Source organism: Accipiter gentilis, chromosome 28 (assembly GCF_929443795.1).
Source record: "Accipiter gentilis chromosome 28, bAccGen1.1, whole genome shotgun sequence".
In the NCBI taxonomy this organism is placed as follows: Eukaryota; Metazoa; Chordata; class Aves; order Accipitriformes; family Accipitridae; genus Astur; species Astur gentilis.
In genome coordinates this window covers 20,783,227-20,809,706 of record NC_064907.1, presented here as the reverse complement: position 1 = coordinate 20,809,706, position 26,480 = coordinate 20,783,227, and the positions used below count along the sequence as shown (strand labels likewise).

The following is a 26,480-nucleotide window of genomic DNA, read 5'->3' as shown; positions in this document are numbered from 1 at the left end:
AACGGACCCCCTCTGCCTTGCAATAAAGTTTGGCCTTGAGACATCCTCTCCTTTTTTTAACCAAATCCAGCGTGTTTGGCACCGCTCGCAACCCCCAGGAAGAGCCACATCTTGGAGAGATGCTGCGGTGGGGGGTGAGCGTGATGCTCGGGGACAAACCCCCCCGCCCCGTCCCATCTCTCTGGCTTTGATATGATCAAAGACGTCCCGGTCTTTAGCATCCCCATCCCAAACCGCACCCAGCTGTGGGCCTGACCCTCCCTCAGGTGCTTCGTGTTTGGCAGAGAGGATCCAGATCCTCCCTGGGAATAAAGAGAGAGCTTCGGTGAGGGATGCTTTCCCCTCCAGCATCTGCATTTTTCTTCTCTAGCCCCTGTCTTGGGTGGTTAAACCTTCCCTAAAACCTGGTTTAGCTGCAGCAGCAAAACCATGGCTGTAAGCAAAGAAAATAAAGAGGCACCAAGTGAAATATTGGGGATCCCCCAAAAAGCCCGTGGGCAGCTGCAGTCACCATCCTCCAGCAGGTAAGTCCTTTGCTGAAGTATTTTTGAGCCTGGATGTCTGTGAGCGGGTCGTGTCCCCCTGGAATCAGTGGGTTTCGGTGGTGTGAATATCCTTATCATCTCCCCAGGAGAGCTGTTGAGTTGGGTCTCGCCTCTATTGAGGGGTGGAAGGAGCCCTGGCTGATGTACATTGATTTTCTGGCCTCTTTTACAATAATTACTTAAATTTTACAGAAGTCATTTGACTCCTGAGGGATTTAATAGGCTTTTGGAGCAGGCAGGCAGGGGATGCCCCCAAAGCGGATGCTCTTACGGCTGTACAAATCACCGTGATCTCTCCCCTGGCTTAGGGACAGATTTTAGGTTGAACAAATCCAACTATTCCTATAATGCACCCAGGGGTTATTTTTTTAATGTGTTTGTTTCAAATAAACAATAAACCCAGCAAAAACTCTAGTCACAGCTCAAATTTACATTCTTCCAACATATATTTTGCATCCAGACCTGCTCTGACATCCGGACCCCGTCACGAGCACCCTTCGCTCACAGCCCTAACTTGCAGCCAGCGCTCAGAAACCCCACAGGGATGATCCTGCGCTTCCGACATCGCATTCCCAAATTTTTCTTGCTTTTTCCCTCCCGCCAGCGTGCAATACATGGGGACACGCTCTGATCCCCCTCCCTTCCCAGTTTAATTTCCAGCCCTTGCAAAGGGCTGTGCTGCAGGAAAAGGCCTTAAAAGCAATTAATGTCCTCGTTAATCACCTTGTGCTGGGGAGTTTTGGGGTTGCGTGTTCGTACAGGGGAGCGGGGCTGCTCGTGAGCAACCCCAGATGCCGAGATGTGTTTTTCTAGGCGAGCGGTTGCAGGCAAAGTCAAGGCGTTTTTGTGCATTTTTGTTCTGAAACGGCAACCGAGCCAGCACCGGCTTCCAGCGCAGCCGGCTGCAAAGCTCAGCCTAATTTTTGGAGGTTTTTAGGGGGAGACCCAGTCTTGCAAAACCATCCCCAGGGCTGATCCTTGGAGCCGGGGCTGGGCTCAGACGGGAGATGGTGCTGTTCGCTCAGCGACGCATCGCCTCTGATCTCCAACACCGGCTCAGATGAGGGATAAAATCACCCCCCGCCATGAGGTTTGGGCAGTTGCTTTGCATGTCATGCCTCTAAATAAGACTGGTTTTCTTCCAGCTCTCTGCAAACAGTCCAGCGCTGCACCAAAAATCTTCTTTCTGCCGTTTTTTTCAGGCAAGAAAAATATATTCGGTTGCTCTGCCAGCACGGGGGACGCTTATTTGTGGAGATGAGGGATGCAAAGCGCCAGGAGGGGGGGTCAGGCGATTTGGAGGAGAGTATAAACAATTACAACCCCCAAAATGTTATTGCCTTTGTACTTTGAGGCGTATTTATTATCAGCCTGGTAAAGCAGAAACGCTTCCCGTCCTCGCTTGGCAGCAAGGCTCCTGCCCACACTGCAGGATTTGGAGTATTTAGCTAATTAATACAGAGCAATTAATTTATCTGGTTCAACAGAGCACTCATAGGGGCCAAGAGGCGTCCAGCGTTATTGGATCCAAGTGTCCCCACGTCCTGCTCGAGTGCTGCCGGAGCCAGGAAAGCTCCGCTATTCCCCACCGACCCCATAGCAGCGAGGGAACGGCTCCAATAATCACCACAAAACCCAACTACTCGCTCAGGACCCCATGCCGGTTAAAAAAAAGAAATGGGGTGCTGTGCGCACAGAGCAGGGGGGGAACAGGGTTGGGGTTTTTTGAGCTCGTCTGAGCAATGCTGGCGGCAGTGCTTCCCCTCGGAGCAGCTTCCCCGTGTTGGGATGAAGTGCGGGGAAGATGGGGGGTTTGGGGCTAAAAATGAGCATTTTGTATTGCTGCCTGCTGAGGTCAGACCCTCCTCGGGGAGTTTGCTGTGCAGGTGCTGCCAGCACTTGTTCTGAGAAATCAGGGGGCTTTCCTTCTTTGGGGTTTTTTGGTTTTGGGTTTTTTTTCCCCCTTCTTTTTTTTTTTTTTTTTTTTTTTTTTTTTTTTTTTTTTTTTTTTTTTTTGAGGGGAGTTGTGTGGGGGGGGGTTTCCTTCTTCTTTTTTTTTTTTTTTTTCCACTTCTTTGTGTGGTTTTTTTTTTTTTTCCTTCTTTGAGGTTGGGTTTTTTTTTCCTTCCGTAGGTTTGGGTTTTTTTTTCCATTTGGGGGGTGTCCTTCTTTGTTGGGCTTTTTTTTTTTTTTTCCTTCTTTGTGTCTGTGTGTGGTTCCTTCTTTGGCAGGGGACATTGTCCTTTGTGTGTGTGTGTGTCTTTCTTTTGGTTTTTTTTCCCTCCTACCACTGGGCTCCAGCTTACCAGTGCAAGGTCTGTCAGGGGATGGATCCTCCAAGCCCATCACAGAAGGACTGTATCTTCATTGCTACGTCTTTCGCTTTTATTTTGAGTTTGAAATAGTTCTTGTTTTAGCTTGAAAAAAATCTTAATTAATAAAAAGGGTTGTATAAAGCTCCCCATAGCCCTGACCAGCGGAGTCCCCGCTGTAGCTTGGGGACGGGTGGAGCAGTTTTCCCTGCAGGGCAGCAGAGCTGGGGGCTTTGGGGGTTTTGCATTTACTTGTCCCCCCCCTTTAAATGACAGGGGGAAAAGCCTCAGATATTTGGTCATGAGTATTTAGGGCAAAATAACATCCTAAAGAAAATGTCCCAGTAAAGTTTGGAGCTGGAGAGCTTTTGGGGTGCAGTTGGATGCTGAGCTGGCCTAGGATGAGCAGTGGCCATAGGGATGCTTAGGACAGACCCAATAACCTCACGGGGGCTTTTTATTCCCCAAATCCTCCTTTCCACCACAATTTTTTAAATTGCTTTTGCGCGGGGAAGATGTGAAGTGGGGGATCCTTACTTTTTATATTTATTTTCCTCATTTCGGAAACTAGCTCCCAATACTAAACCCTGCCTGCCATCTGTATTTTTGTCCCACTCCCCACTTGCTGCTCCTCTTACCAATATTCAGGGGTAACGTGGTGATGCCCAGTAGCCAATTTCAAGCAAAAAAAAAAAAAGCGCTTTTATTTTGCTCTTTCCAAGCACCTACAGGAGCTCTGGATCCCTGTTACGGACCTCTTAGGGTTTCCTCTTTGCAAGCAAGCCGCTTGTATGCGGGCATAGTCATCTATTTTGTGCTGAAGAGTTTTTTTCCTTTATTTTTCTGCCAAAAGTATGCAAATGAGTCACATTTGGGATTTACCTGGAGCACCGCTTAAAGACCAAGTTCTTTAGCATCCTTGTGGGCAAGGGGGTTTGCAGCGCAAACGGGTCCAAGGCTTGGTCTTGAGCTTAAAATTAAAGCATTGTCTGGCTGAAGGGTCCAACTCTTCCATCTTTTTAATTGTAATTTTTAACCTTTGCTATAGTCTGAGTCATCTAACAGTGGTGCTGGTTTAGGTACTGGGGAGATTTGGAATTCTGGCAACATTAAGTAGGATTTCACATGAAGTTCATCGGGCTTAATGCCACTGAAACAGCAAATGTAAAAACTCTTTTATTAGAAAGAAAATAGATGGAGTAAATACAAGGGTGTTGACTTTCTATGGGGAAAGACTTTCTATGGCCCCAACCAGCGCATTGACTTTATTAGACAGTACTTGTTGGATGGTAGCAATACCATTAGTGGGAGCAGGGGAGGAGAAAAGGTTAACTGAAATTGTGGGGTTTAGGCCAAATTTAGTGCTGAAAGGGAGCAAAGGCACCCACGGGCTGGGGAGGCAGGGAGACACAGGGCAAAAAATGCCACTTCTGTCTGCAGCGCAGCAGGGATGGGCGAGAGCTGTTTGCACGAAGAAGGCTGATGTGCATCTTGGCTTTATCTGTTTTAATTTGTACCAGACGTCGAACACTTAGAAAAGTAACGGAACGGCAATTTTTGTGCATGCACCGTTACAGTTTTACAAAACATTCGTGTATCACAAAGTACGAGTTACCGCAAAGCCCTGCTTTTCCGGTGAATATCCTGAAAGATTTCTTTTCTCGATATTTTTTTATACATATATATATATATCTCTCTCTTCATTTAGCTTACACCAATGCGAAAAATCATTTAGGATGGTGTCATTCAGTGCCTTGCAATAAAAATACACAAGAGATGTTAAATATAACTCGGGGCAACCGGTTGAGCAAGCGCAACTTTACAGATGCTACAAGTTACACACAACCCAGCATCGACCCAAACACGAGGAGCAAGAGTTTCACCCACCGCTTCCACAAATTGCTTGCAAAAGATGTTGTTTTAAGCACCTCCCATCCCTCAGGCTTGGTTTTCCTGACGCTGTTTGCCGTAACCATCTGATTTAGCTGATTTAAGTCTCTTGCTACGTGTTTGACACTGCCTCCCCCACCCCGCCTCAAGCATCCTTTTTGCTGTATTTTAACATCCTCTAAATCATGGTGCTGAAGTGTGACTGTGACTTGTCACCTATAGCGCATCCAAAATAGCTTTTTCTCTGGCCGTAACACACCAAGCGTTACCACTTTGGGGTTTTTGGGGGCATTCAGCAGCACTTTTTGCCTTTAGATAGGCTAAGAAAGAGTGAGGCTCAACCAAAAGCAAAGCGGCACGGGGGGTCAACAAAAACCCGGCCGGGGCTTCAGCCTCGCTGCAGGGAAAAAAAAAAAAAAAAAAAAAATCACTTTATTTTTGTGGATTGCTGCAGGAGGTATTTGCAGCATGCAAGGTGCAGAGTGGGCAGGTCCGTATGTACAGGAGGCAGGGTGGGTTTTAGGATTAAAGGGTTAAATTCGCGACCTGTCAGCTTCTTGCTTGAAAAACCCATATCTGACCTTTCTAAAACCCCTGTGGGGTAGATAGGTGCTCGGGTGCAACGCTGCAGTGTGCCTCAGGGAAAGAGTTTTTGGTGGCAGTGGGACTAAGGGGATTAGGTAAAACCCTGCTTGTTAGCAAAGAGGATTTTCGGAAACGCTCTTGCAGGGGTGCCAAGGACCGGCCGAGTTCCTCTCTGCCTGGTCCCTCTCGGGGTGGCCCTGAGGAGGAGGAAGTGGTGAAGGCCATTTTTTTGGGCAACTAGCTCCATCACTGTCCTGCCACGCCGGGGACGCGTTTGGGGCAGAGAGTGAAATTTTCATGTGGTCGCCTAAACCGGAGCCTCCGGGGAGGCGATGGGGAGCGTCGGCGCCCATGCGCCCCAAGGGCTCTTCACCAAAGATGACCGCAAGCAAGAACAGAGGGGGTTCGGGGGGGTCCCCACGGGGACACGGGTGACATTTTGAAGCCGTGGGATCCGGGGCACGTCAGTGCATGGCGAAGAGGGTGAGGAGGAGGAGGGCGGCGAGGGAGGCATCGGCGAGATGCAGCCGTATGCCGGAGGCCAGGCGGTACTCGCGGTACTGCTGGATGCACATCTCCCGGATCACCTTCGTCACCACCTTGGTCTCCAGCTCCGTCTCCGTTTGGTTCACCGCCGAGCCAGCCTCCGAGGCGTTCTTCTTGGCGGCGGGTCCGATGTTGTATTCGGTCACCGTGATGTTAAAGCAGTCGGCGACGAAGACGTCCTGCGAGACGGGGCTGCTGTAATCCCGGTAGTAAACCTGGTTGGGGTAACGCGCCGAGTTTTCGTTCCACCATCGGTACTCATCGGGGCTGTCGAAGCGATAGTGCATCCCCGACATGACGCGTCCCATGGCGTAGCCCCCCAAACCTCCCACCACGGCGCCCGCCGCCGCCGCCCCGGCCACGTGCTTGAGGTTGGTCTTGGATTTGGGGGGTTTCCATGGCTTTTGGTTGTGGTAGGTTCCTCCGCTGGATGGGTTGTAACCCTGTCCCCAGCCGGGGTTGTGGGGGTAGCCGGGGTTGTGGGGGTACCCTGGGTTGTGGGGGTAGCTGGGGTTATGGGGGTAGCCGGGGTTGTGGGGGTAGCCGGGATTTTGGGGGTAGCCGGGCTGGCGGGGGTAGCTGGGCTGGCGGTGGCTCCCCGTTCCCCAGCCTCCTCCGCTGGGTTTGCCTTTGCCCTTCTTGGAGAAGGCGACGTCGGTGAAGGCGCCGAGGAACAGGGCCACCAGGCAGCAGGTGACGAGGAGCCTGGCCATGGCTGCGGGACACAAGGACAGGGAGTGTTACGGGCAGGAGGCAGAGACCCCACAGCCCCTGCATCCGCGCTGCCACGAGCATCACAGGCTTTAGACTCCCTTACTTATGCATCGTATAAAACACATATCGTCCCCTTTAATCCAGCTGCAGAACAAAGAGCTTTGGACTTAAATGCATATTTATCCTTCCCAATCCCCCTTATTTTTATATATATATTTTAAAATATTTTTTATATATATATATGATTTTTTTTAATACACACACACGTATATATCTGTATATATATGTCTGCATGCATCCCCCAGCTCCCCAACAGGTCGTCTGCTAGTAATGGCAATTTTAAGTAGTGAAAGAAAAGCTTTTGGGAAAAATGCTTCACTTGGTTGGGAGGTAAAAATCCACTTACCAAACCTGCTCTATCCAATCAGATTATATAAATGAGATTTCTGCTGTGCAAGGATTGATGGCTATGAACAGATTCAGCCCAGACTCAAAGCTTTTGGTTACCCAGGGCTGCAAGGAAGGCAGTGCCTCGCCTTGTCCCGGAGGTTGTTTTTTTCCCAGAGAATAAAATTCAGCATGTTTTGCCCAAGTGCCTGTTGATGTGCAACAGGCCTTAACTGAAGAGCAGCATTTTGCTAGTTTAATGTGTTTGCAAATAACTGCTGGCTCAGTGTTTTGCTGCTGGCATCCCAGGGGCATGCCAGGCGTCTCCTACGTTAGCTGGTGGGCTGGCAAGGATGCAATCCCATTTTAATGAGCCGTTTCTCACCCTGTGTATAATCCAGCATGTGTAATACACATCAGGTCTGCAAATCCTTTGGAAAGACCTTTGGAAAACACCTCGCAAGCTGCAAAATCCCTTCGGATTCCTCCCCGCAACGCCGAGGAGCGCTGCATTACTGTGACCCTCATGTTTAATATGCGAGCCCAGCAATAGCAAAGGTTTTTTTCTATCCTGCCCGTGGCTGAGCAATCCCCAAAATTCCCCTGTACATGCCAGGATGCTGGGGGGGAGGGAGAGCGAAACATTCCCAGCAAAGCGTGGGTAGGCATTTCGCAGCATCCTTGGATGCTTTGGATGTTCTTTCTGGCTCACATTACAGCAAGAAACAATTAAGGTATGGGTCTGGAGTGGGGTTTTTTAAGCAACTAATGGACCAGCTTCCTTAAGAGTCGGCGCTCAGCCCAGAGATAAGTTCAATGCAGAAAAGAGATGATGGTCTCTCAAGACGTACCGCCCTTAACAGCACAAACAGGCAGGACAAACCCCTGTTTAAGCCAGAAATTCTTCTGTTGCACGTTAGCTGTAGTTTTATGGTCCATAAAAAGCAAATTAATCTCTCCTTGGGTTCAGACACTGATGCTCTTTCTTTCCTCCACCTCCCCCCAAAATCTGGTCTTATGTCAGGAAATGTTTGAGTGAAGGTCCTTTAATGTCAGTGTTTTGGTTGGGACGGTTGGCAAAGGGCTTAACTAAAAGAGCAGGGAAGATGCAAGAGCCTGTCCTTTGTGATGGGGAGGAAAGCCAGGCTCAGGTTGGCTGCTTGGCACCGTCTTGTAAAAAAATTGGGTGCAAGACGCCCGCTTTCGAGCAGATTTGCTGCCTCCCTCGCCCTGCAGCCCCCACCCGCTGGGAGTGAGCAAGGATGAGATCAGGGGGGTTAAAAATAGCTGAAAGACATGGCAAAAACTCGGATGGGCGAACGCTCTTTGGGCACTCAAAAAAAAATAGGAAATAGGGGAAAAAAGCAGCAAATTGGCAAGTATTATTTTTTTTTAAGATGTGTGACTCCCCACAGTGAGTTGCAAGGGGGGAAAAAATCAGCCCCTGGATGAAACCAGGTTATGGCAAAGTCCCGGAGGATATTCTGGCCTGGCAGCACCAACCTGTTCCTCTAATTGCCTTTGCAGAGACGAGCTCGGATAAACAGGGCGAAGGCTTATTCGTGTTTGTGCTGCTAATTACCCAGGTCCTCAGGCAGCTGAGATTCACCCTGAATAAATGCGGTCGCTGGCCCAAATCCCCTGCGTGCAATGGGGACCAGGGAGCCGCTTCCTCTGGTTTGGAGCTGGGTTCCCTCTGCTTGGAAATAATATTTACGGTGTGACGTAATATTATTATTAAATTATATTATCGAATGGCCTCGCAGGTATTTTTTCCTGACTCTTTTTAACTTTCCTCCCCAGTTTTCCCTCTCTGCAGGTGAACGTAGGCAATGAGAAATTAATTCAGGTGATTTATATCGGAGCAATTTATGTCTGCCCTTGTGTTGGAGAACCAGAGGAAGCCCGGCGCTCCTTCAGGGCAGAGGGGGAAGCGGAAAATGGAGGATGTGAGGAGCAATCGCAAGCAGCAATTATGTGCGCTGGGCTGGCAAGAAGGCGGCTTCGGTTTGGAGAGGAAAACCAACACCCTGGTGCCAAAATAACTGCGGAAATAACCTTGTTAAGGTGCCTGAGGGCAGAGAAGAAATGAAGGGAGGTGGGGAAGAAGCGATGTGGTGAGGAGGGTGGGAAGATGCTCTGCAATGGGGGTGTCCGGACCCTCCTGGCGATGCTGGGAAAGTCCTGACTCATGGGGGGGTGAAAAATCAGGGCTGGGGCTATGGGGAAGGGGGGATGCAGCTGGCAGTTTGCTTTCTCAAAATGCCACCCCTAGTTTTTAGAAATCCCACACACACACCCCTCATTTTTTTTTAACTCCCCATATAATGGGGGAGCACAGTCCTGGGCCGCTGGGAGCTGTGGGAAAGAACAAAACCCTCCAGGTAGCTCCTTGGGGTGGGCGGGGGGAAATTTCCCCACCAGCAATAGCTTTGAATCAGCCCTGAGTAAACAAGCGCTGGGCGAGAAGCAGGGCTCTGCTTTTAAGGAGGACGCTCGCCTTCGGAGCTGGGAATGTCTATTTTTAGGCGGTGATGGTGGGGAGAGGAGGCAGCCCCCTCATCCCCTGTGATGCTGCTCGGTGTTAAAAGCCCCCTCGCCTCTGGCTTCATCCCACCCGAAGCCCCCACGTCCCATTTCCCCGACACTCACCAGCTGGGAGCCCGTTGCTTGCTCGGTTCGGGGTGATTCAGCCTCGGCCGCAGAGCTACGGGGAGGAATAAATAGCGAGAGGGAGGAGCTGGCTTCTGCGCAGCCCAACCCTGCACAGCCTGGCCAGCATGCGTCTTCTTTCTCTCGGGAATACTGCAGCCGGCACCCCGCAAAATTTGGGGTGACTCCCCCATCGTCCCTCCCAGCAGATACCGGCGTGGAAGGCAACGCCGGTGACCAAACGGGTGGCTGGAAGATTGCAGCGTTTGGATGGTTTATTCAAGAAATATCGATGGGATCGGCAGGGTTTGGGGCCGGCTTGGAAATCTTGGAAAATTGCAGCGCTTGGATGGTTTATTCAAGAAATACCGATGGGATCGGCAGGGTTTGGGGCTCACCCGGAAATCTCGGGGTCAGGGCTCTGGGAGAGGAAAAGATGCTTTTAGCACTTGCCAGCTGCAGCTCCAAATCCATTATCCTGTGAAATAGATGCTCTGCACGTTGATGGGCAGAAAAATAAAATAGACTCAGACCTACAGGGAAAAGGATGAATCTGTTCTGAGTTTGTCTTGCTCCAAAGGAGTAAAACTCACTCACTCCTGCACAGAGCGGTCATGCTTTATGTTGAGGTACTCCGATATTTAATGGGAGGAAATGCCACAGAAGGCAATTAAAAATTATATGGGATGCTAGTGGCAAGCTGGGGCTTTTACAGCACTGTTTTTTTAGAGGGCAAGGGTATGCGTGGCTGTAGAGACCTAAAGACCGGGATGGGGAGTTATTCCCATCCTTTAGGATTAGAATGGTCTATAATAAATGGGTTGAAGCCAGAGCAACCCCGGATGTTTGCATGGTGGTTGGGAGACGCAAATGAAGCTTGAAACTAATTGCATTGAGACTGATTTTGCACAATCACGCAATATAGCCAAAACCCTCCTGAGGTTTTGCTGCCCGAAATAGCCAGCCCAGGTACAGCCAGATGCTCCTGCCCCTGGACCACAGAGCACATCTGGCCATAAAGAGGATTTCCACCCTGATGCTCCATACGCTTGTTTATCCATCTGCTTGGATTACGTTAAAAAAAATATATAATTTTTGTCTGGCAGGGAAATGGGTTGTGCTGGGCACTTTGGCTGCACTGGGGAGACATGCATATTAATTTCTGGAGGAGAAAATTAAAAAACAGGGGCAGGATTAAGGTCAGCGAGCCTGTTGAAGCTCTCTCCTGCAATACACAGGCATACTTATTCCTCTTGTGAATGCACAGATGGCTCCCGATTCCCTTGCTTTGGTTCAAATACTCTTCAGTGGGCTAGCTGAACAAAGCCAGGGAAAGAAAGAAATACAGCACCGGGAATGGGATGGTTGGGATGAATTCATCCATGGCTTCTAAAAATCAGGATTTTTCCTTAATAATATATTTCAGAGGAAGTTCTGGTCTTGTTTGGGGAAATATAGAAACTCTGTCAGATCCCAGCTGCAAATCAAGCAGGAGCAGCCTATTGGCTATTAATTCATTTTTCATTTATTGTGGAAGTTAGCAGTGCTAAAAGCACCCAAACCAGTATATCCACAGCATCTATTTAACAGAGCCATTTGCCACATGGTTTCTTTAGCATCTCAGAGCAAAATTTCTCCCAGCAGCAAACCAAGAGCTGCATTGATCTCCGCTGGAGGTTTGGCCCCTTTTCAGCCGCAGCTCAGGCAATGACAGGGGACGGAGAAATAATGGGAGTTAAGTCTGATGGAGGTTCATGCCAGGTTAGAAAGCATTAATGGGATGGGTTTTTCTTGTAACAAATGGAAAACGCTGACTTTGGTTTAATGATGAGCTGGCAAAGGACCCGAGTTCATCTGACCCTGCTTCATTGCTTCTCATTGATGGTTTGGTTTTTTTCTTCAATTCATGCAAAACGCTTTTATTCACATAAGTCTGGACTGCTTGGAGAATTAGCCACAGCTTGCAAAGGCAGGGTAAGGCATTAAAATAGTTTGTGGGAGACTTACTGGGGTTTGGGGGTAATTTGGTTGGGTTTGGAGGTAGGGATAAAGTCCCACAGCCTGTCCCCATTCCGATGTCACACTCTGGAGCAGGCAAAAATTCTGGGCTCAAGCTCACCCCATCTAAAATCATGCTTAGCTCATCAGGAAACCTCTTTAAAGGCTCCAAAGGCAAAAAATAAGTGAAAATAAGTGCTGCGTTCGGAAGGTTCATGAAATGCATTTTGCAGAACTTGGTTTGTTTTCTGGTCTCACCACAGAATAGTCTTTTTTAAGTAGAACTCCTCTACCTTGGATTTTTCTTGGGAACCAGATGCCTCGGTAATATTTGGTTCCTACCTGGATGAGAACAGGGAAAATGCAATTTGGGGTATAAACGGGGTGACGGCAGCGCAGGGAAGGAAAGCGCTGGGGTGCTTGCTTCCCAGCCAAAAGGAGAGATGCTGCTCAGTCAGGCTGTTATTTTCCCATGCCAGTGTGTAATTAAAAAATCGAAGCCTTATTAGGGTATTTTGCATTTTCTTTGGTGGCGAGGGCTTCATTGCACGCATGGGGTAAAGCTATGCCAGGGCTTGCGGCCCTGCAGACCCCAGGAAGGGCAGCTCCCTTCCGAGAGGAAAAGACTGTATAAATTTTTAGCCTTTTGCCATGGACAGAAACGGGCCAGGAGGCAAAACTGGCAGGAGCAGGACATTAAATACACACACTTCCAGAGTATCATCAGTTACGCAACCCACGATGGTGGGGAGGGGAAATCCAGCAAGTTCCTAATCCCGGAGGCACGTAAGGGCACGAGCAACGTGCCAGGAGAGGAACCATCGAGGTGGGAAAAGCAAGCAACCCAAACTTTCCATGCTGCATCTCATGGTGCTTCCAGGAGGGTTTTTTTTTTTTTGCCAGATGCAGCTCTGTTGCAAAGCCAAGGAGCGCAAAGCTGGCATGGAAAAAATAGGTCAGTTTATGACTGCTTTAGTAAATGAGACTCATTGCAGCCGTGATGCTGGGGAGGAGTTTGTCCCCACCACGCTGACCAGCTTTCCTCGCCAGTGATGTCTTTTTGCAACGCGATCTATGGGCAGATGTGACTCACAGGCAACAGGATCCTGCCGGCACCTGCCTGCTGGTGGGAGGCTCCAGTGAGAGACTATTGAAAGGTGGTTTTTTGGGGGGGGAAACAGCAAATAAGGCAAGTCTTTTTCTTGCTGTGTTTCAAAGACAAAGCTAGATCCTTGAGGAAGCAGATTAGCCAAAGTAATTTAATACGTATTTCTCTTCTGCACGAAGCAGCAACTGAAATATAAAATATCAGAGGCGGTACACACCCTCCTTCTCTTTACTCTTAGACAACTGTCTTAATAAAGGCTGTAAACGTTCATCCAGCTGCTACAATCTGATTAGGAGTGTAATAACGTTTGCTCATGTGCTACCTGCTATTCCAGGCAGGGACACACGTAAGCTCCTTACGGATGGGAGGGACCCGGACCCTCCCTGGCCGCAGGCTGATGCCTTCCCAATGAGGCACTGCTTCTTTAGAAGATAACCTGCATGGGACACAGCTCCCAAAAATGTGCCTTCCACCCCTCCCAGGGTTGGTGGCATCACTCAGGTGTGCTAGAAGGTAAAATAATAACCTTTATTAAAAATAAAACCAAATGCCTTTTTTGGACATACTTTTTTATCCTGGAATAAGCACTGATAATAAAAGTGCTTTGAAGGGGAGAAAAAAATAAATCAAGTTTGGGTATATGAGCCTCCCTGCTCCCAGCTGGATTAGTTTATGGGAAATGGGAGAAGTAAGTCACTCTTGTTCGAGGTAGATATTTGCTGTCCAATTTGGTTTCAGCCCAGCATTTGGTTTAAAAATAACTTGCCCCTGTGCCTTGGGAGCAGCCACTGTGGGACACGAGGGTTTGTGCCTCTGGGCTGAACAATTCCCTGCTGTGTCCAAGAGAACGAGCAAGGGGAAGAGCTGTAACCCTTTGCAGAAAGGGCTCGTTATGTCCTTTGATATCAATAAATCTCTTGTTTTTCAGACAGACGAGGACAGCCTGGCATTTGTGCTCTTAAAACACGATGCCCCTCCGTAAAGCTGCAGGAACAAATACCTTCCCAGCAATGCTCTAATCCAGCTTCCCGTAAACTTCCCTGAGCGGTGCAGTACCCACCAGCTGGCTCCTTTGCAGGAAAAGCTGAATATCTGTATTTTTTTTTCCTCGCAGCAGGGCTCATAATATATGACTCACCGGGAGGCTTTCCTTTGCCTCTCCCTCATTTATTTTTAACTTGCAATCCCCTCGGAAGACTTTCCGAGATCAGAGTAGCAGCGTAAGCACGTTGCATGACATAACGTGGCTGCGCTGAGGTCACCTTCTTAAAAATAAACCGGGGCACACCCAGGATGGGCAAAGGTGCTCCCATTTTCATCGTTTTTACATCAATCATCCATGCCAGCCTCGGATCCCACTTTGGAGAATTGCTCCTATGCCAGAATGCGTCAGCTGCGTGCCGAGACCTTGTAGAAGCGTGCCAAAATCCCGGCTGACATTTAAATGTTGTATTCCCCAAGTGGAGCTGCGGGCAGGAGCTGCTGCTTTTGGAGATGTGATGGGTGGAGGGGTAACACTGCAGGCCTTGGGGCTCCCTACGGATTCCTGGCTGGCTTGTGTTGGGAAAGGGGCAGAAGAAATCAGTTTTCCCAGTGGGAAAAGGGTCTGTGGGATGAGATGGGGAAAGCTGAACCCCAGGAAGTACAGCCAATTATTTGTTTTTTAATTAAAATAAAAGTCAAGCAATAGACTGAAATAAGGACCAGGTTGGAGATGGAGAAGTATTCTTTTTTTCACTCAGGTATATATTTTTCTTATATATATGTAATTTTGGTCCAGGTCTTCACCTTGTTTATTCACGTGAGAATGAATCGAGCTTTTGCACCCCATGACCTGGTTTCTAACTCACATGCTCCACAAGGATGAGATGATTAAACCCAACTCATCACAAAATGGCCGTGCAAATCCTCTTAGCTGAGCCGGTGAGTACGTTTCCATCCCGATTTTATCCCTCTCTCTCCTTATAAAGGGTTCCCAGGGCCGGGGCTGGCTTTATGTGGTTTCATCCCCTTTTTCTCTGGGCGTAAATGAGAATAAGCAAAGATGAAATGGGCTTGGGAAATGTGTGCCCATAGGGGAAATGAGGTCGGATTTTTAGCCATTAGGGTTTTTAATCTATTGAAACAGTTTCCCATGTGATGTGCACCCTACCGTCCATTTTGGAGCATCTTCCAGCTGTGATGTCAACCCAAGACCATGTGTGGCTTAGTCCAGAGCTTTTCTTTCCCCTAAACCAACAAATTAAAAAGGCTCTTTATGAAGTTTGTGCTGAGGATCAGGCTGACGTTATATACCAAAGAGACATTATAGACCAAATATTCAGTCATTATATGCCAAATCTGCTCCATATATTTCATTCTCTGCTCTTTTATCTTGGAAGAGGAGCTGCTGATGGGAGAAAGCTTTACCATCGCCTGTGTGGGAGCAAGAACAAGCCAATAATCATTGTCTGGTGTGAGGAGAAGCCCTGGGAGAGACAAGGCTGCTCTGAAGATGCTCAAGATGCTCATGCAGAGTTGTCATGGGCACGATGCTCTCCGTAGTCATCTCCATGGCTACCTCGGCACTGAGCAGAGAGGATGCAAGCGGTGTAGGAACGGCGTTGTTAGCTTAAATGCTGCACGCTCTCTCTCAGCTGGTGTAATTAAGTAATGCTTGGGATCATCCAAGAGGTTTGTCTTGAGGAATGATGGCTGTTTTTTAGCCGGAGCTTGAAGGCAGCTGAGATTGCAAATGTGTTTAAGAAAAACAGATTTGTAGCATCTCCCCTAGGGTATTTCTACAGTGGTTGCACTGGAGTACAAGTGCATGATGTACTCAGATGAGGCTCAGGTTTTTTTACTCGCCTTTAGCCAATGAGATTGAAAAACCCAGATAATATTCCTGCTTCTGACCCAAGATTATGCTATCGGAATGGCTACCTTAAGAAAAGAAGGCTGTGTATAAATAAGGAAGTTGATTTTTCAGTGGGGTGTGGAGAAGGAAGCATTTTGAAATAAGGTTTTTTTCCCTCAGCTAGCAATTTTTTTGTAAACAACAGCGAAGATTATGCACAATAGGACCATCTAGTTAATACAGTTCGGACCTGAGGTGTGCTAGCTTCAGGGACTGAGCAGAGATGCCAGAGCCAACAACTCCCCTAAAGGATTTCTCCTTAATTTTATCTCCTTAACTTTTCCAAAGCAACTCCCAATGCAGTGCAAACACTGTGGCTCGCAGCCTGCATAGAGAAAGCTGGGACAATAAAAGTCATGGTAAATCTGTGCAGAGGGCTTGAATTACAAGGGAAGAAGCCCACAGGCTTTTCAGGGCTTGGGGGTGCTGCAATCTCTGTGCTACCAAGAGCAAAAAAAACCAGAGTTGTCAAGTACAGGCTGCAAAGCATTTTATCTATCAATGCTTCGAGGGGATGGAGGTTAATAGTTCATAACACGATGAACATAAAACTTTGCTATGAGCCCACGTGCAGGACCAGCACCAGAGGACAAACCCCAGCTTGGGCAATGGTGTTTTGCTCCAGTGACAGGCAAAGAGATTTTTTTTTGTCTCTACAATTATCCCTAAAGCTGCGGCTTGTTAAACTATACAACCCTAATGTGCCCTTTGCCCAGAAGCTCCAGTGACCTTGGCCCCGGGCTTGTTTTTCAGTGCATTTCTCAGCAAGTCCAGCAAGGCTCTAGGGAGGGAATAATGATCAAAATACAGAAACCAGAGGAAATCGGTTTTGCATTTGCAGCGGCATGTCAGGACATGCTGTTTATCCTGAGCCAGAGTGGACCAGGCAAATCTTTCACATCGGGCTCAGTGCAAGGAGGCTTCCTGCAAGCAAAGCCCCATCCGCAGCCATTAAATAGCAAATAATAATGAGCACTAATAATACAACACAGTTTATTTTTCCCAGGGTGTTTTATTGTCCGTATTCTGGCCTGAAACATCTGTGCCGTCCAAAATATTTTTGTGGTATCAATAATCCAAGGAGCTTGTCATGTTAAAAATAAAGGAAGCTGGAGCAAAGCCTCTGGGACTTGGTTTCTCACAAAGCGTAGCCTGTTTGGGAGCTTGGGTTATTCTGCTAAGGATTCATTAAGTAATCTGTTGCTCAAAAGAAAAGGAAAGTTTGATGAAATTATTATTATTATCAACTCTTTGGCTGAGATGAAATGAAATAAAGCTGAGAATTGGTGTCTTATTGCTCCCTCACTAATCATTGGAGCTCTCCTGCACAAATAGCTTTAAAATGAACGTTTTGGGGACTGGGATGGGAATGAAGTTTTGAACTGCTCTTCACAGCAGCTGTTTTGTATTTAAGCTTTTCGAGTTGTTTTCAGAGAATGATGAGAAAAGCAGATGGAGGAGGTTGCGGATCCTTTTTCTGGAGAAAAAAGGGGGTTGGCATCCCTTGAAAAATGGGGAGAGAAAAAAAGAAAGGAAATGAAATAACAATAGTAAACCTGGATGCTATTTTAATTCCAGAAATAGGCTGATTCTGGCAGAATTGGCTGCTAATACTTTTCCTGCATTTCTCCTTAGTTCCGCTAATAGAGAAGAACAATTTATGTCTTGAAATAGGTATTGGTGGGGAACTGCACCTGGGCTCAGCAGAGCTCCTGGCTCTCCACCACAGACCCAACCCAGCAAGGGAGAGCTGACAATTCTACCGCCCTCCAGCCGTTTGAATTATTGATCTTGTATATATTAATTATAGACACTTCTCGAGGTCAGTAGGTAGAGCACGAGGAAGGTGTGCTGGGTCAGGTGTCGCAAGAGTTGAATTTCAAGAGAGGAGGATTTGAGAAGGGAAGTGGTTTAATCAACACCAGCTTAGTTAAGTTCTTGTAAGTGCACAGAGCACGGATCCCAGACAAACTGATACACCCACTTTTCGTAAAAAAAAAAACCAACCCGACCACAACCAGGAGCTGGAAATGAGCTAATTTCAGTCTCTAATTTACCAATACAAGTAATCAAGCAGAGGGAAGGTGTGTCAGCCTATGAGAGTGGGTCCCTTTGGGGAGGGATTGGAGATAATTGTAAACTATGACCTTGCTTTGGGTGAGGAATCATTAACCAGCTTGTCCTCATTTTTGGTGGGTTTTTTTTTCCTAAAAAATAAAGTTCCCTTCAATTGGTTTAGGACAATTTTCAGGATTATTTATTGATGGTTTACTACTAACTCAGAGATGCAACTGCTCACATTTTTAGTCCATCTACCTCCCAGGCAGGGAACAGAGATATTGCAGCGGTGACCGTGCGCGTGTATAAAACACGTCTATTTGGGGTTGAATTCCTCTGTTATTCATTACTTACCTCTGTGCTTAGCTGCTATTTATTGTGGCCCAGCTACAAGAAATAACTTTAGGAAGAAGAGCTAGCTGAATCCAGCTCGTTTGTTTGCAAACCTGTATCATTTTTCAATCAATGGATCAGGTAAACAAATATTACTGCATTTATATCACTTACCGTTTAAGTAGATAATCCCTTTGTTCTTCTGCACTACATAGTGGGTATTATTTCATTTAAAATGTAGTACTACTGTTGAGAGTGTGTTATAAAAATGAGGCAGACCTTTCCCTTGTAATTATCTCAGAATTTCGTGACTGTAAGCCTTCAAAATATACCCAGCTGGGAGCAGAAGAGTCATGGACGTATTTTCTGATTGACTCCCAGGTACCAACCTCGCTTCTCCACACCCCTCCCTGCCTTTCCCCACCACCAACCTTCCTCTGACCACAAACCACTCCATTCCAAAGCTGATTTTTGCAGATGACACCACTGGAGCGTTTCCAGATGGGCTGAGGATAACCCTGGGCATGGGGGTTCCTGCAGAAATCCTCCCTTGGGCCTCAGCTCCCCAAATCTCTTTTGCAAAAAGCCTTTGCAATGCTGACCTCTGCAGGCAAACACTACGTAAAACCAGCCGTCTCGAGGCAGCAATAACCTAAATAATGCATTAAGCAGGTGTCTTACACATTATTGCTGGCTGTGGGTAGCAATAGCCTTTTAATAATGCATAAAAATGAGGCATTTCTCTGTCGGTTAGCAAGCAGAGAGTATTTCGGTGAGGGAAATACTGGGAAATCCTCCTTCGCTTGGAAAGGGCTGATCTGCTAACTTCTGTAGAGATTTTATAAATTATTTGCTGGTTGGACAAAGTGCTTTGAAATTAGGGAATGAAGGATATGAACGAAAAGCAAGCATTTCACACCGTAAAGCCATCGATGCTATAAACTGGGAGTCAAGGGCCTTGACTGGGCTTCCTGGGGGAGGTGCCAGAAACTACCTGCACCTTTGCCCCCGGGATACCCACCCCCTCTAATTAAGCTCTAATTAGCAGCACCCTGAGGGCCAGGGAGGGGGTGTCCCCAGGCCCTGCAGTGGGAGTGGGGTTATGTGTGTTGGGTCTTGCGGGGGGTGGGGGGCTGGAAATGGGTGTCCTGCGGCCCTGGACCCCCGTAGCCAGACCCAGGCCCAGCCGTCTCCTCGGGGCCTGGCCTCAGAGCTCCCCCCGCCGTGGCTTCCCCTCAGCCACAGCAGCCACGGAGCCTTCCTGGCCCCGGCGAAGCCCCTCATCCATCACCCCGGGGTCTTCCCCTCTGCCTCCTCAGCCGCCCCCCCCCCCCCCCACCCGAGACCCCTCGGCCTGTGACCTTGTCCCCGGCCTGGTCTGGCCATGAGGATGGGTCGGGCCAGGTCTGCTCCCCCCGCAGCCCAGGGTCTGAACGGGTTCCCTGTGGAAAATGGGGGAGACGGTGGGCGTGAAACAAAGCAGGCGACGGCGGGTTTGGCTGGGAAGGACTTTAATGTGCCCGCTGCCCGGAGGTCCCGGGTGTGGGGAAGCATCACGGGGCAGCAGGCGGGCGTTCTTCCCTGCGAGGCGGGGGGGTCTGCGAGGGGTATGCCGGCGGTTAGCGAGAGTTGCATGGAGCCTTCTCCCGTGCCCTGGGTCAGCCGGGCTGTGGGAGCGTCCCTGATGGGTGCTCAGACCCCGAAGATGGCTGAGGAAGAGACGCCGGAGGGACCCGGAGCCCCACAGAGCACGTAGACGAGCGCCCTGCACCTGGGAAGGATGCTCAGACCCTGAAGGACACCGAGGAAGAGACATCGGAGGGACCCGGAGCTCTGTCGGACGTCGGAGGGACCCGGAGCTCTACAGCGCTTGGGCACGAGTTTGATGGGAGCTCCTGGGGCGTGGGGTACGCTGCTGCACCCGGCAGACCCCCGTCCTAGAGCTTGAGTGCCGTGACACGGGGGATGTGGAAGGGACAGGTCTCCTCTGAACCTGTAGAGCTGCAGGAGGAGAAGCAGACAACATCAGGAGGTCAAGGAGCAGCCCACATCTCCGCTCCCCGAGTCCTCCCGCCCCAGGCAGCCCGCTGACCCGTGCCATGCCTGCCACTTACATGAGCCGGTTGCGGATGGGGCGAAAGTGTTTGGTGAGCCTGATGGCAAAGATGATGTTGGGGATGAGGAAGAAGGTGCAGCATCCCAGGCTGAACCAGAAAGCATTCTGCAAGGAGAGAGCACGGGGGTCCCTACTGAGCTGCATGAGGCAGCCCCCAGGCTCTAGAGGGGTTTGGGGAGCCTTGTGGTGGCTGGTTCTGGTGTGTGTGTGGGGGGGTGTTAGGGCTGCTGTCAGCCCCGGCTGCCCCAAACTCGTGCTTATTAGCACCATGCAGGTCCCCACCAGACCTCCGTGGAGGGACAGGGACAGGATCCTTACCCAGGGGTCAGCAATGCGGTCACACAGGATCACCCGCCCGTTGTCCAGAGCTGTGGCAAGTGGCTGGCACGAAGCCACATCCTCCCTCAGCTGGAACAAGAAGCGGAGACAAGGCGTAAATCCGCTCCTGGCTCAGGGGGATGCATTTTGCTACCTCCTGCCTTGGCTCGGCGAGGGGTTTGCATGCAGCATCTGTGGGGGCTCCTGGCCCCAAAGAACCCCGTGCAGTGAAGGCGAGCACCTACCGTCTGTCCGACCCAGTTCAGGTACTGTGCGAAGTACCGCAGCTCCTTTCTCGTGAAGCAGCCAATCTCCTGGGCAGAGAGAAGGCAGCATGTAGGGCAGGCGCCGTGCTTCCCAGCCCAGCTCCAGCCCCACTCCAACCAGCTCTGGGCTAATGTCAGGCTTGGAAATGAGGGCTGGAGGCTTCAGGTGCCCTTTCCGCTCTGCATCACCCCATTTGCACTCTTTCTTTCTGGCCGTGGGGAATTTTGTACCCCCCAAGGGCTAATCCAGTCCCAGTTTACCTGCCGGAGGATCTGCTGGGCTTGCACAGGCAGCTGGGCTTCCACTGAAGCTGTGGTGGCCAGTGTCGTCTTCACCCGCTCCTGGGGAACCACGGGAAGGGCAGAGCATCCTTAGAGCACCGAGCAGCAGGACAGGTGCCCTAAGGACATCGGGAGCAGGACATGCAGTGGCACGCATGTGCTGAGCTTCTAATTGGGTCTGATTGCCAGAGAGCAGGGAAAAGGGCGACTGCCCTGAGCAGAGAAACCTCCTTGTAGGGAGCAGTTGAGATTAAACACCATGGGACAGCTCTGCTGGGGATGCTGAAATGCTGTGAGTGCTGCAGGGAGATTTCTGATTTGCAGCAGCAAATCTAAAGGAGACCAATCCTCCCTGAGTGGCATTTTTCCTGGCTCTCCCATCACCCTGTAAATGGCTTTTTGGGGCACTGGCAGGCAGGACCCATAGGGCACCACATATTTTTCGGAGCTGGAAGAAACCGCGCAATTACCTGGAGGTGCGGTGCCAAGCGGGAGAGGAAGTGGACGCTTTCCCCCAGCTTTGCCTGCAGGACAGGGAGGTGAGAAGGGTGCAAAAGTCCCATCACCCCTTTCATGGGGACATCACCGGCAAAACACCGGCAGCACCGTGAGCCGCCAGCCCGGCGTGGACTCACCACCAAAGCCTCCTGCGATTGTACTGTGGAGTTTTGCATCTGCCACAGGGCCCGGGCCTCGGCAGCCAGCCGCCCCGCCACCGTGCCGTTCCTCTGCAGGGGGACAGCAGGGTGAGGATGTCCCCACGGGCACGCAGGCAGCCCCTACCGCCCGCCCCCGCTGCTCACCTGCATTTTCTGCAGCCCCTCGAGGCTCCTTGCCAAGCCAGGGAGGCTGGTCTGCACCACGGGGTTTTTCATCTGGGGGAAGGTGGAGTTGGCAGCTGCCCAAAATCCAACCCTGGAAGCCAGTTCTGGAGTGGCTGGGCCACGTCCTGCCTGCTGCAGCAGGTCCAGCTCCCCGTGAGCATTCCCTCACCTCCTCTTGGAAGCGCCCATAGTCCACTTCATCCATGCCGCTGCGGGCAAAGGTCTCCAGGTCCTGCCTGCCCTCGCTGCGGAGGAGCCGCACATCGCCCAAGCGTGCCGTGAAGTCGCCCAGGCGTTTTTGGAAATCGGCCGTGTACTGCAGGGGCGAGATGTGGGAGATGCTGCAGGGTTGGGGCCAGGCACCTCCATCCCAGTAACCCCACTAAAGCTTGTGCATGCCCATGCTGTTACCAGAAGCTCTGGCTGGAGCCAGCCCTCACCTTGGGGGTTTTTAGATGCTCATCCAGGTCGTAGGACCTGTCGAGCTGCAGCACCTCCCACAGCCCCGCGCCGCTCTTGCACTCCCTGGAAGGTAAAGGGATGTTGGCAGCGTGACCCCAGATTAGCCCTCTGATGTATAGGGGCAGAGGTGGGCTTCTGCAGCACCCACCGGTACGTGGCGCTGAGGTTGGAGTCCCTCCTGAGGTTGAGTTGACGGGTGAGGTTCATGGACGGAGGCAGGTTCCCGGGGGTGTCGATGAACTGGGCCAAATGGGAGGAAAAAGAGGGTCGGTGTCAGGCGCGGGCATTCCCAGCAATGATTTTGGGGGGTCCTCTGCCCTTGCAGGTGTGTCCTGGGGTACCCTATACCAGCCAGAGCTAATCTTGCCTTTATTTGTACAATCCCCATCGCAGAGCCTCGCCAGGCAGCGTTCGGAGGGAAAGCGGTGGACAGCCCTGTGCAGAGAGCAGCCTGTGTGTGCACAGCCATGGGACGAGCCCTGATCCCAATCCCGATCCCTCTTTCAGCCCCATTGCAGCATGCACCCCAAGGATCTCCAAACGACCAGAGGACAGGGGGTCGCATCGTTACCTCGCAACTTAACAGCACAAGGGCAATTCCCTGCTGCTGCTGCAAATCCAAGAACCTAATCCTAAACTTAATCTTCTGGTTTAGGATGGGGCTTTTCTGGATGGGTTTAGGGGGAGGACACAGACGGTTTGGAGGCATTTTGGTGCACGCAAGGAGAGATTTACAGAGCAATGGGTGGATGCGTGGCCACCCACCTTATAAATCTCCTGGTTGACCCAGTTCCTGCAAACCAGCGTCTGGATGTTGCCCCCAACCAGGAAGGTGGTGAAAACCAGGAGGATGAGGAGCCAGGAGAACAGGAAAGCCAGGCCCACGCCGCTGGAAGAGGGAGAGGAGACGCCGGCGGCGGCTTTGCAGACCCGAGCGGGCAGAAAGGCTTGTGAGGACGTGCCCGGCCGGCTGCAGCCCTGCGGCTCCCTCCCGCGCCCGGGCACGCCAGCCTGCCTGGGAAGGGCCCGCGGGAGTGGGGTGTGCCGGGCAGCGGGGCCGGGGCGCGGGAGCTGCCGGCTCCCAGGGAGGAGCAGCTTCTCCCAAACCCGCCGGCGCAGGCGGTGGCTTCAAAAGCCTTTCCACTCGGCCGGCTCCGGGTCCCTCCCTTGGCTTTGCCCTTCTATTTTTTGGGGGGGTGGGAGGGGTGAGATGGCAACAGCCCCCTCCAGCACCCAGAAAGATGCTTACACCAGGAGAAACTTGGCGCCGGCTTCTCCTCGGCACTCGTAGTCGCTTGGGTCCTCCCGCTTGGAGAGCCCGTATGCCCCCAGGGCCATCCCTATCACGTTGCAGGCCAGGATGAGGAGGATGATGGAGCACAGCACTGTGCCCGCGATCCACCTGGAGGAAAGAGCAGCAGGGCACAGCCTCGAGATATGGGGCTGATGCACCAGCTAGGGCTCAGGGGGGGCTCAGCACCCATCTCTGCTGTACCCCCCGCACCCCTTCATGCTCCCCAGTGTCACCTGTACCGCTCGAAGCGCTCCACCTCCCGGAGGTACGGCTGGCTCCTGTCCTCCGCCTTCACCAGGGCTTCGCTGACGGGCCGGGTGTAGTCGGGGAGGGGGAAGGCATCGGCGATGGACTGCACCTTCTCTGTCACGCGGGCCATCTCGTCCCGCAGATCTGCGGGGCCGAGGCCATGCTGGAGCGGTGGATGGTCCCCACGGCCCACCCTATGTCCCCAAACTGGGACTCGCCCCACAGAGGGTGTCCCCGCTCAGCCTGGCCGTCCCACTCACCCTGGATGACTTGCGCCATCCTCTCCACGGCCAGCTCTGGGATGGAGTTGAAGGTGCCATTGCCCTGTGAGGAAAGAGGGGGTCCTGAGCGGCTCGGCCGGGGCTGCCCGTGAGTGTCGGGCCCCCCTGCTTCACCCTGACCCCACCAACCTGGCGAATCATCTCCGCAAAGTCGCTTCGGGGCAGACCAGCCAGCGCCTTCAAAACCTTCTCCACCGATGGCACCTTGGAGTAGAAGAAGTAACCCATGAGCCTCGGGGCTACCGGAGGGGTGATGGTGGGGGACCAGCACCCCGTCCCACCTTGCCGTAGTCGGCACCCAGCTCCAGGCTCTGCGCCCTGCCCAGGACGCTGGCGCAGGAGGTGCAGCGCGGGTCGTCCAGCAACGCGACCACGCGCCGACGCCGTTCCCGCAGCGCCGGCTCCAGCTCAGCCCGCGCTGCTGCCAGCGCCCGCGCTGTCTTGTCGAGAATCTGTAAATGGTGCAGCGAGGTCTGTAGGTCTTAAAGAGAAAGCCCAGGGCTAGTTCACGCTGCTCCGCTCGGCCGCCCCGGCTCTCCGGCGAGGCTTTGGCACTGGCCCCGGGGAGAGCTGCGCTCGGCCGTACCTCCAGCCCTGTCCTGCAGGTCTGCCAGTGCCGCGTAGGTCATCGCCTTCAGCTGTGCATGGATGGAGAGCCCCACGCTCCGGCTGAGCCCTGCAAGGCATCAGGCACCCTGTCAGCATTTCATCCCGGTGGGAAGCTCAGGTGGGTGCCCACCAGTGCCCGGCGCGGCGCTTACCACCCAGGTCGGAGATTATCTGCTGTCGAGGCACCTCGAACTGGTCTACCACCATCTGCACGCCCTGCCAGAAGAGAGGAGACGATTGGCCGGGGGTAGCAGCCACCGGGAGGGTAGGAAGGCCCACATTGCCATTCAAAATACACTTTTAATGCGCATTTTAATGCACCACCTCCTCTCGCCTCCCAGACTACTCCATGAAGGAAACGCGGCCACCCCTGGGCTGCACCCCACGCCGGGGGGGAAGCTGGTGGAGGACCCACCTGGGGGACGTTGGCGATGTGCTGCCGCAGGGTGCGCAGGGTGGCCGGCACGGCCCCCAGCCCCGGCTCCATCTGCCCCTTCACCCGCTGGCTGGTGACGAAGGCACAGACGACGCTGGTCCTGCCGGGGACGAGCAGGCGGTGATGGGGCAGCCCGGCAGAGCGTCCCGGACGCATAGAACACGGTTCCCTGCCCCGGGGTGAGGGGGGCCAGTTCACGGGGTGCTTTGGGGGACTCACAGGATGACGAGGGAGGTGAGGGACAGGCAGGCTAGCAGGCAGTGGCGACGGCAGCCCAGCGAGCGCCGGTGGGCACGCAGGCGGCCTCCACACCGCCGGCGGCTCCGGCAGTAGCAGAAGCACATCCCGGCCACTGGCACAGCCACGGTGAAGAGCAGAGCCACCGCGGCGCAGATGACATAACCCAGCTCATACTGCACCACCTATGTGATGGGAGAGTCCGGTTGGCACCAATGCACCCAGCTTGGGGTTCCGCATGTGCCCAGGTGCCCCATCCCGAGCGGATGCCATCCCCGTGGGATTCCCCACCCCACGTCCTGGCTCACCTGCAATGTCTGCACCGAGCCGGGGTCGTTCAGGGCCGCCCTGAGCAGCTCTGCGAAAGAAACCGCGGCACCGGTAAAAGAAGTCCCGCTTGATGCACGCCCAGCCCTCCCCAGGCAGCGAGGCCGGGATGGAGTCAGCATCCCCCTCCATGAGGTGGCTCAGACCCCCCGGAGCAGCTCTGGACGTGGGGATTGCAGCCGGCTCCAGGTATTGCAAAACCCCGGTGGTCTTGGGACCCGTGGCAATGGGGTCCCAGCTCCCCATCTTGGGGCTCACCTGTGGGCAGGGGGTTTTGCTGGATGAGGTCCAGGCAGCGCCGGACGAGGCCGTAGAGAGGATCAAGCGAGCTGGGTACCCGGTGCAGCGCCGGCACCCGAATCTCAGCATGCCTGTCGGTGAAGCGGAGGACGCCGCCGGGGCTGGCAAGGTGGCACTGCTGGGTGCTGGCGGGACGCAGCAGCACCCAAGCCAGCAGCAACCCAGCTGCCCGCATGGCTTCGGCGGTGGGGAGAGAGCCGGGGGGGCTCTGTCAGCCGGTGAGCGGGCAGAGGGGCATGCCCGGCCCCGGATGGCTCTCTCCGTCTCGGCTCGCTGCTCCGGGAAACCTGCCTGACGGGTCGGCCGCCGCGCAAAGCCCAGACGCTGCCGTGGCTTGTTCCCCCGACGGGCTCCCTGGGGCGGCTGGGCTTGGTGGGGCTGCGTGGAGGCGTCTCCCAAATCATCCCAGGCCTGTTTCGCAACCCCTGGCATCCCTGAGTCACTGCTGCGGGATC

General features: G+C 52.3%; 2 protein-coding genes and 1 long non-coding RNA gene across 3 annotated transcripts; 1 reads left to right on the top strand and 2 right to left on the bottom strand.

Moving 5' to 3' along the window:
- Positions 1-4,337: 4,337 nt before the first annotated feature.
- PRNP (prion protein) lies at positions 4,338-9,798 on the bottom strand. The gene is made up of 2 exons (XM_049831068.1): positions 9,632-9,798; positions 4,338-6,593 (listed from the first exon to the last, which is right to left on the bottom strand). Exon 2 carries the CDS (start codon positions 6,589-6,591, stop codon positions 5,797-5,799), a length of 795 nt encoding a protein of 264 aa, XP_049687025.1. The 5' UTR covers positions 6,592-6,593; positions 9,632-9,798; the 3' UTR covers positions 4,338-5,796.
- Positions 6,610-16,323, top strand: LOC126051613 (uncharacterized). The gene is made up of 3 exons (XR_007509846.1): positions 6,610-9,046; positions 14,518-14,660; positions 15,119-16,323. It is a non-coding gene; the product is annotated as an uncharacterized LOC126051613 (long non-coding RNA).
- A 3,638-nt stretch (positions 16,324-19,961) lies between these two features.
- On the bottom strand, positions 19,962-26,200 carry PROM2 (prominin 2). The gene is made up of 23 exons (XM_049830979.1): positions 25,984-26,200; positions 25,707-25,756; positions 25,381-25,583; positions 25,141-25,261; positions 24,878-24,941; positions 24,703-24,792; positions 24,398-24,597; positions 24,246-24,320; positions 24,096-24,159; positions 23,820-23,979; positions 23,542-23,694; positions 23,058-23,181; positions 22,441-22,532; positions 22,271-22,355; positions 22,000-22,146; positions 21,810-21,881; positions 21,642-21,734; positions 21,477-21,530; positions 20,986-21,066; positions 20,704-20,772; positions 20,459-20,548; positions 20,139-20,245; positions 19,962-20,025 (listed from the first exon to the last, which is right to left on the bottom strand). The coding sequence occupies exons 1-23, from the start codon at positions 26,198-26,200 to the stop codon at positions 19,962-19,964; spliced, it is 2,475 nt and encodes an 824-aa protein (XP_049686936.1).
- Positions 26,201-26,480: the final 280 nt, after the last annotated feature.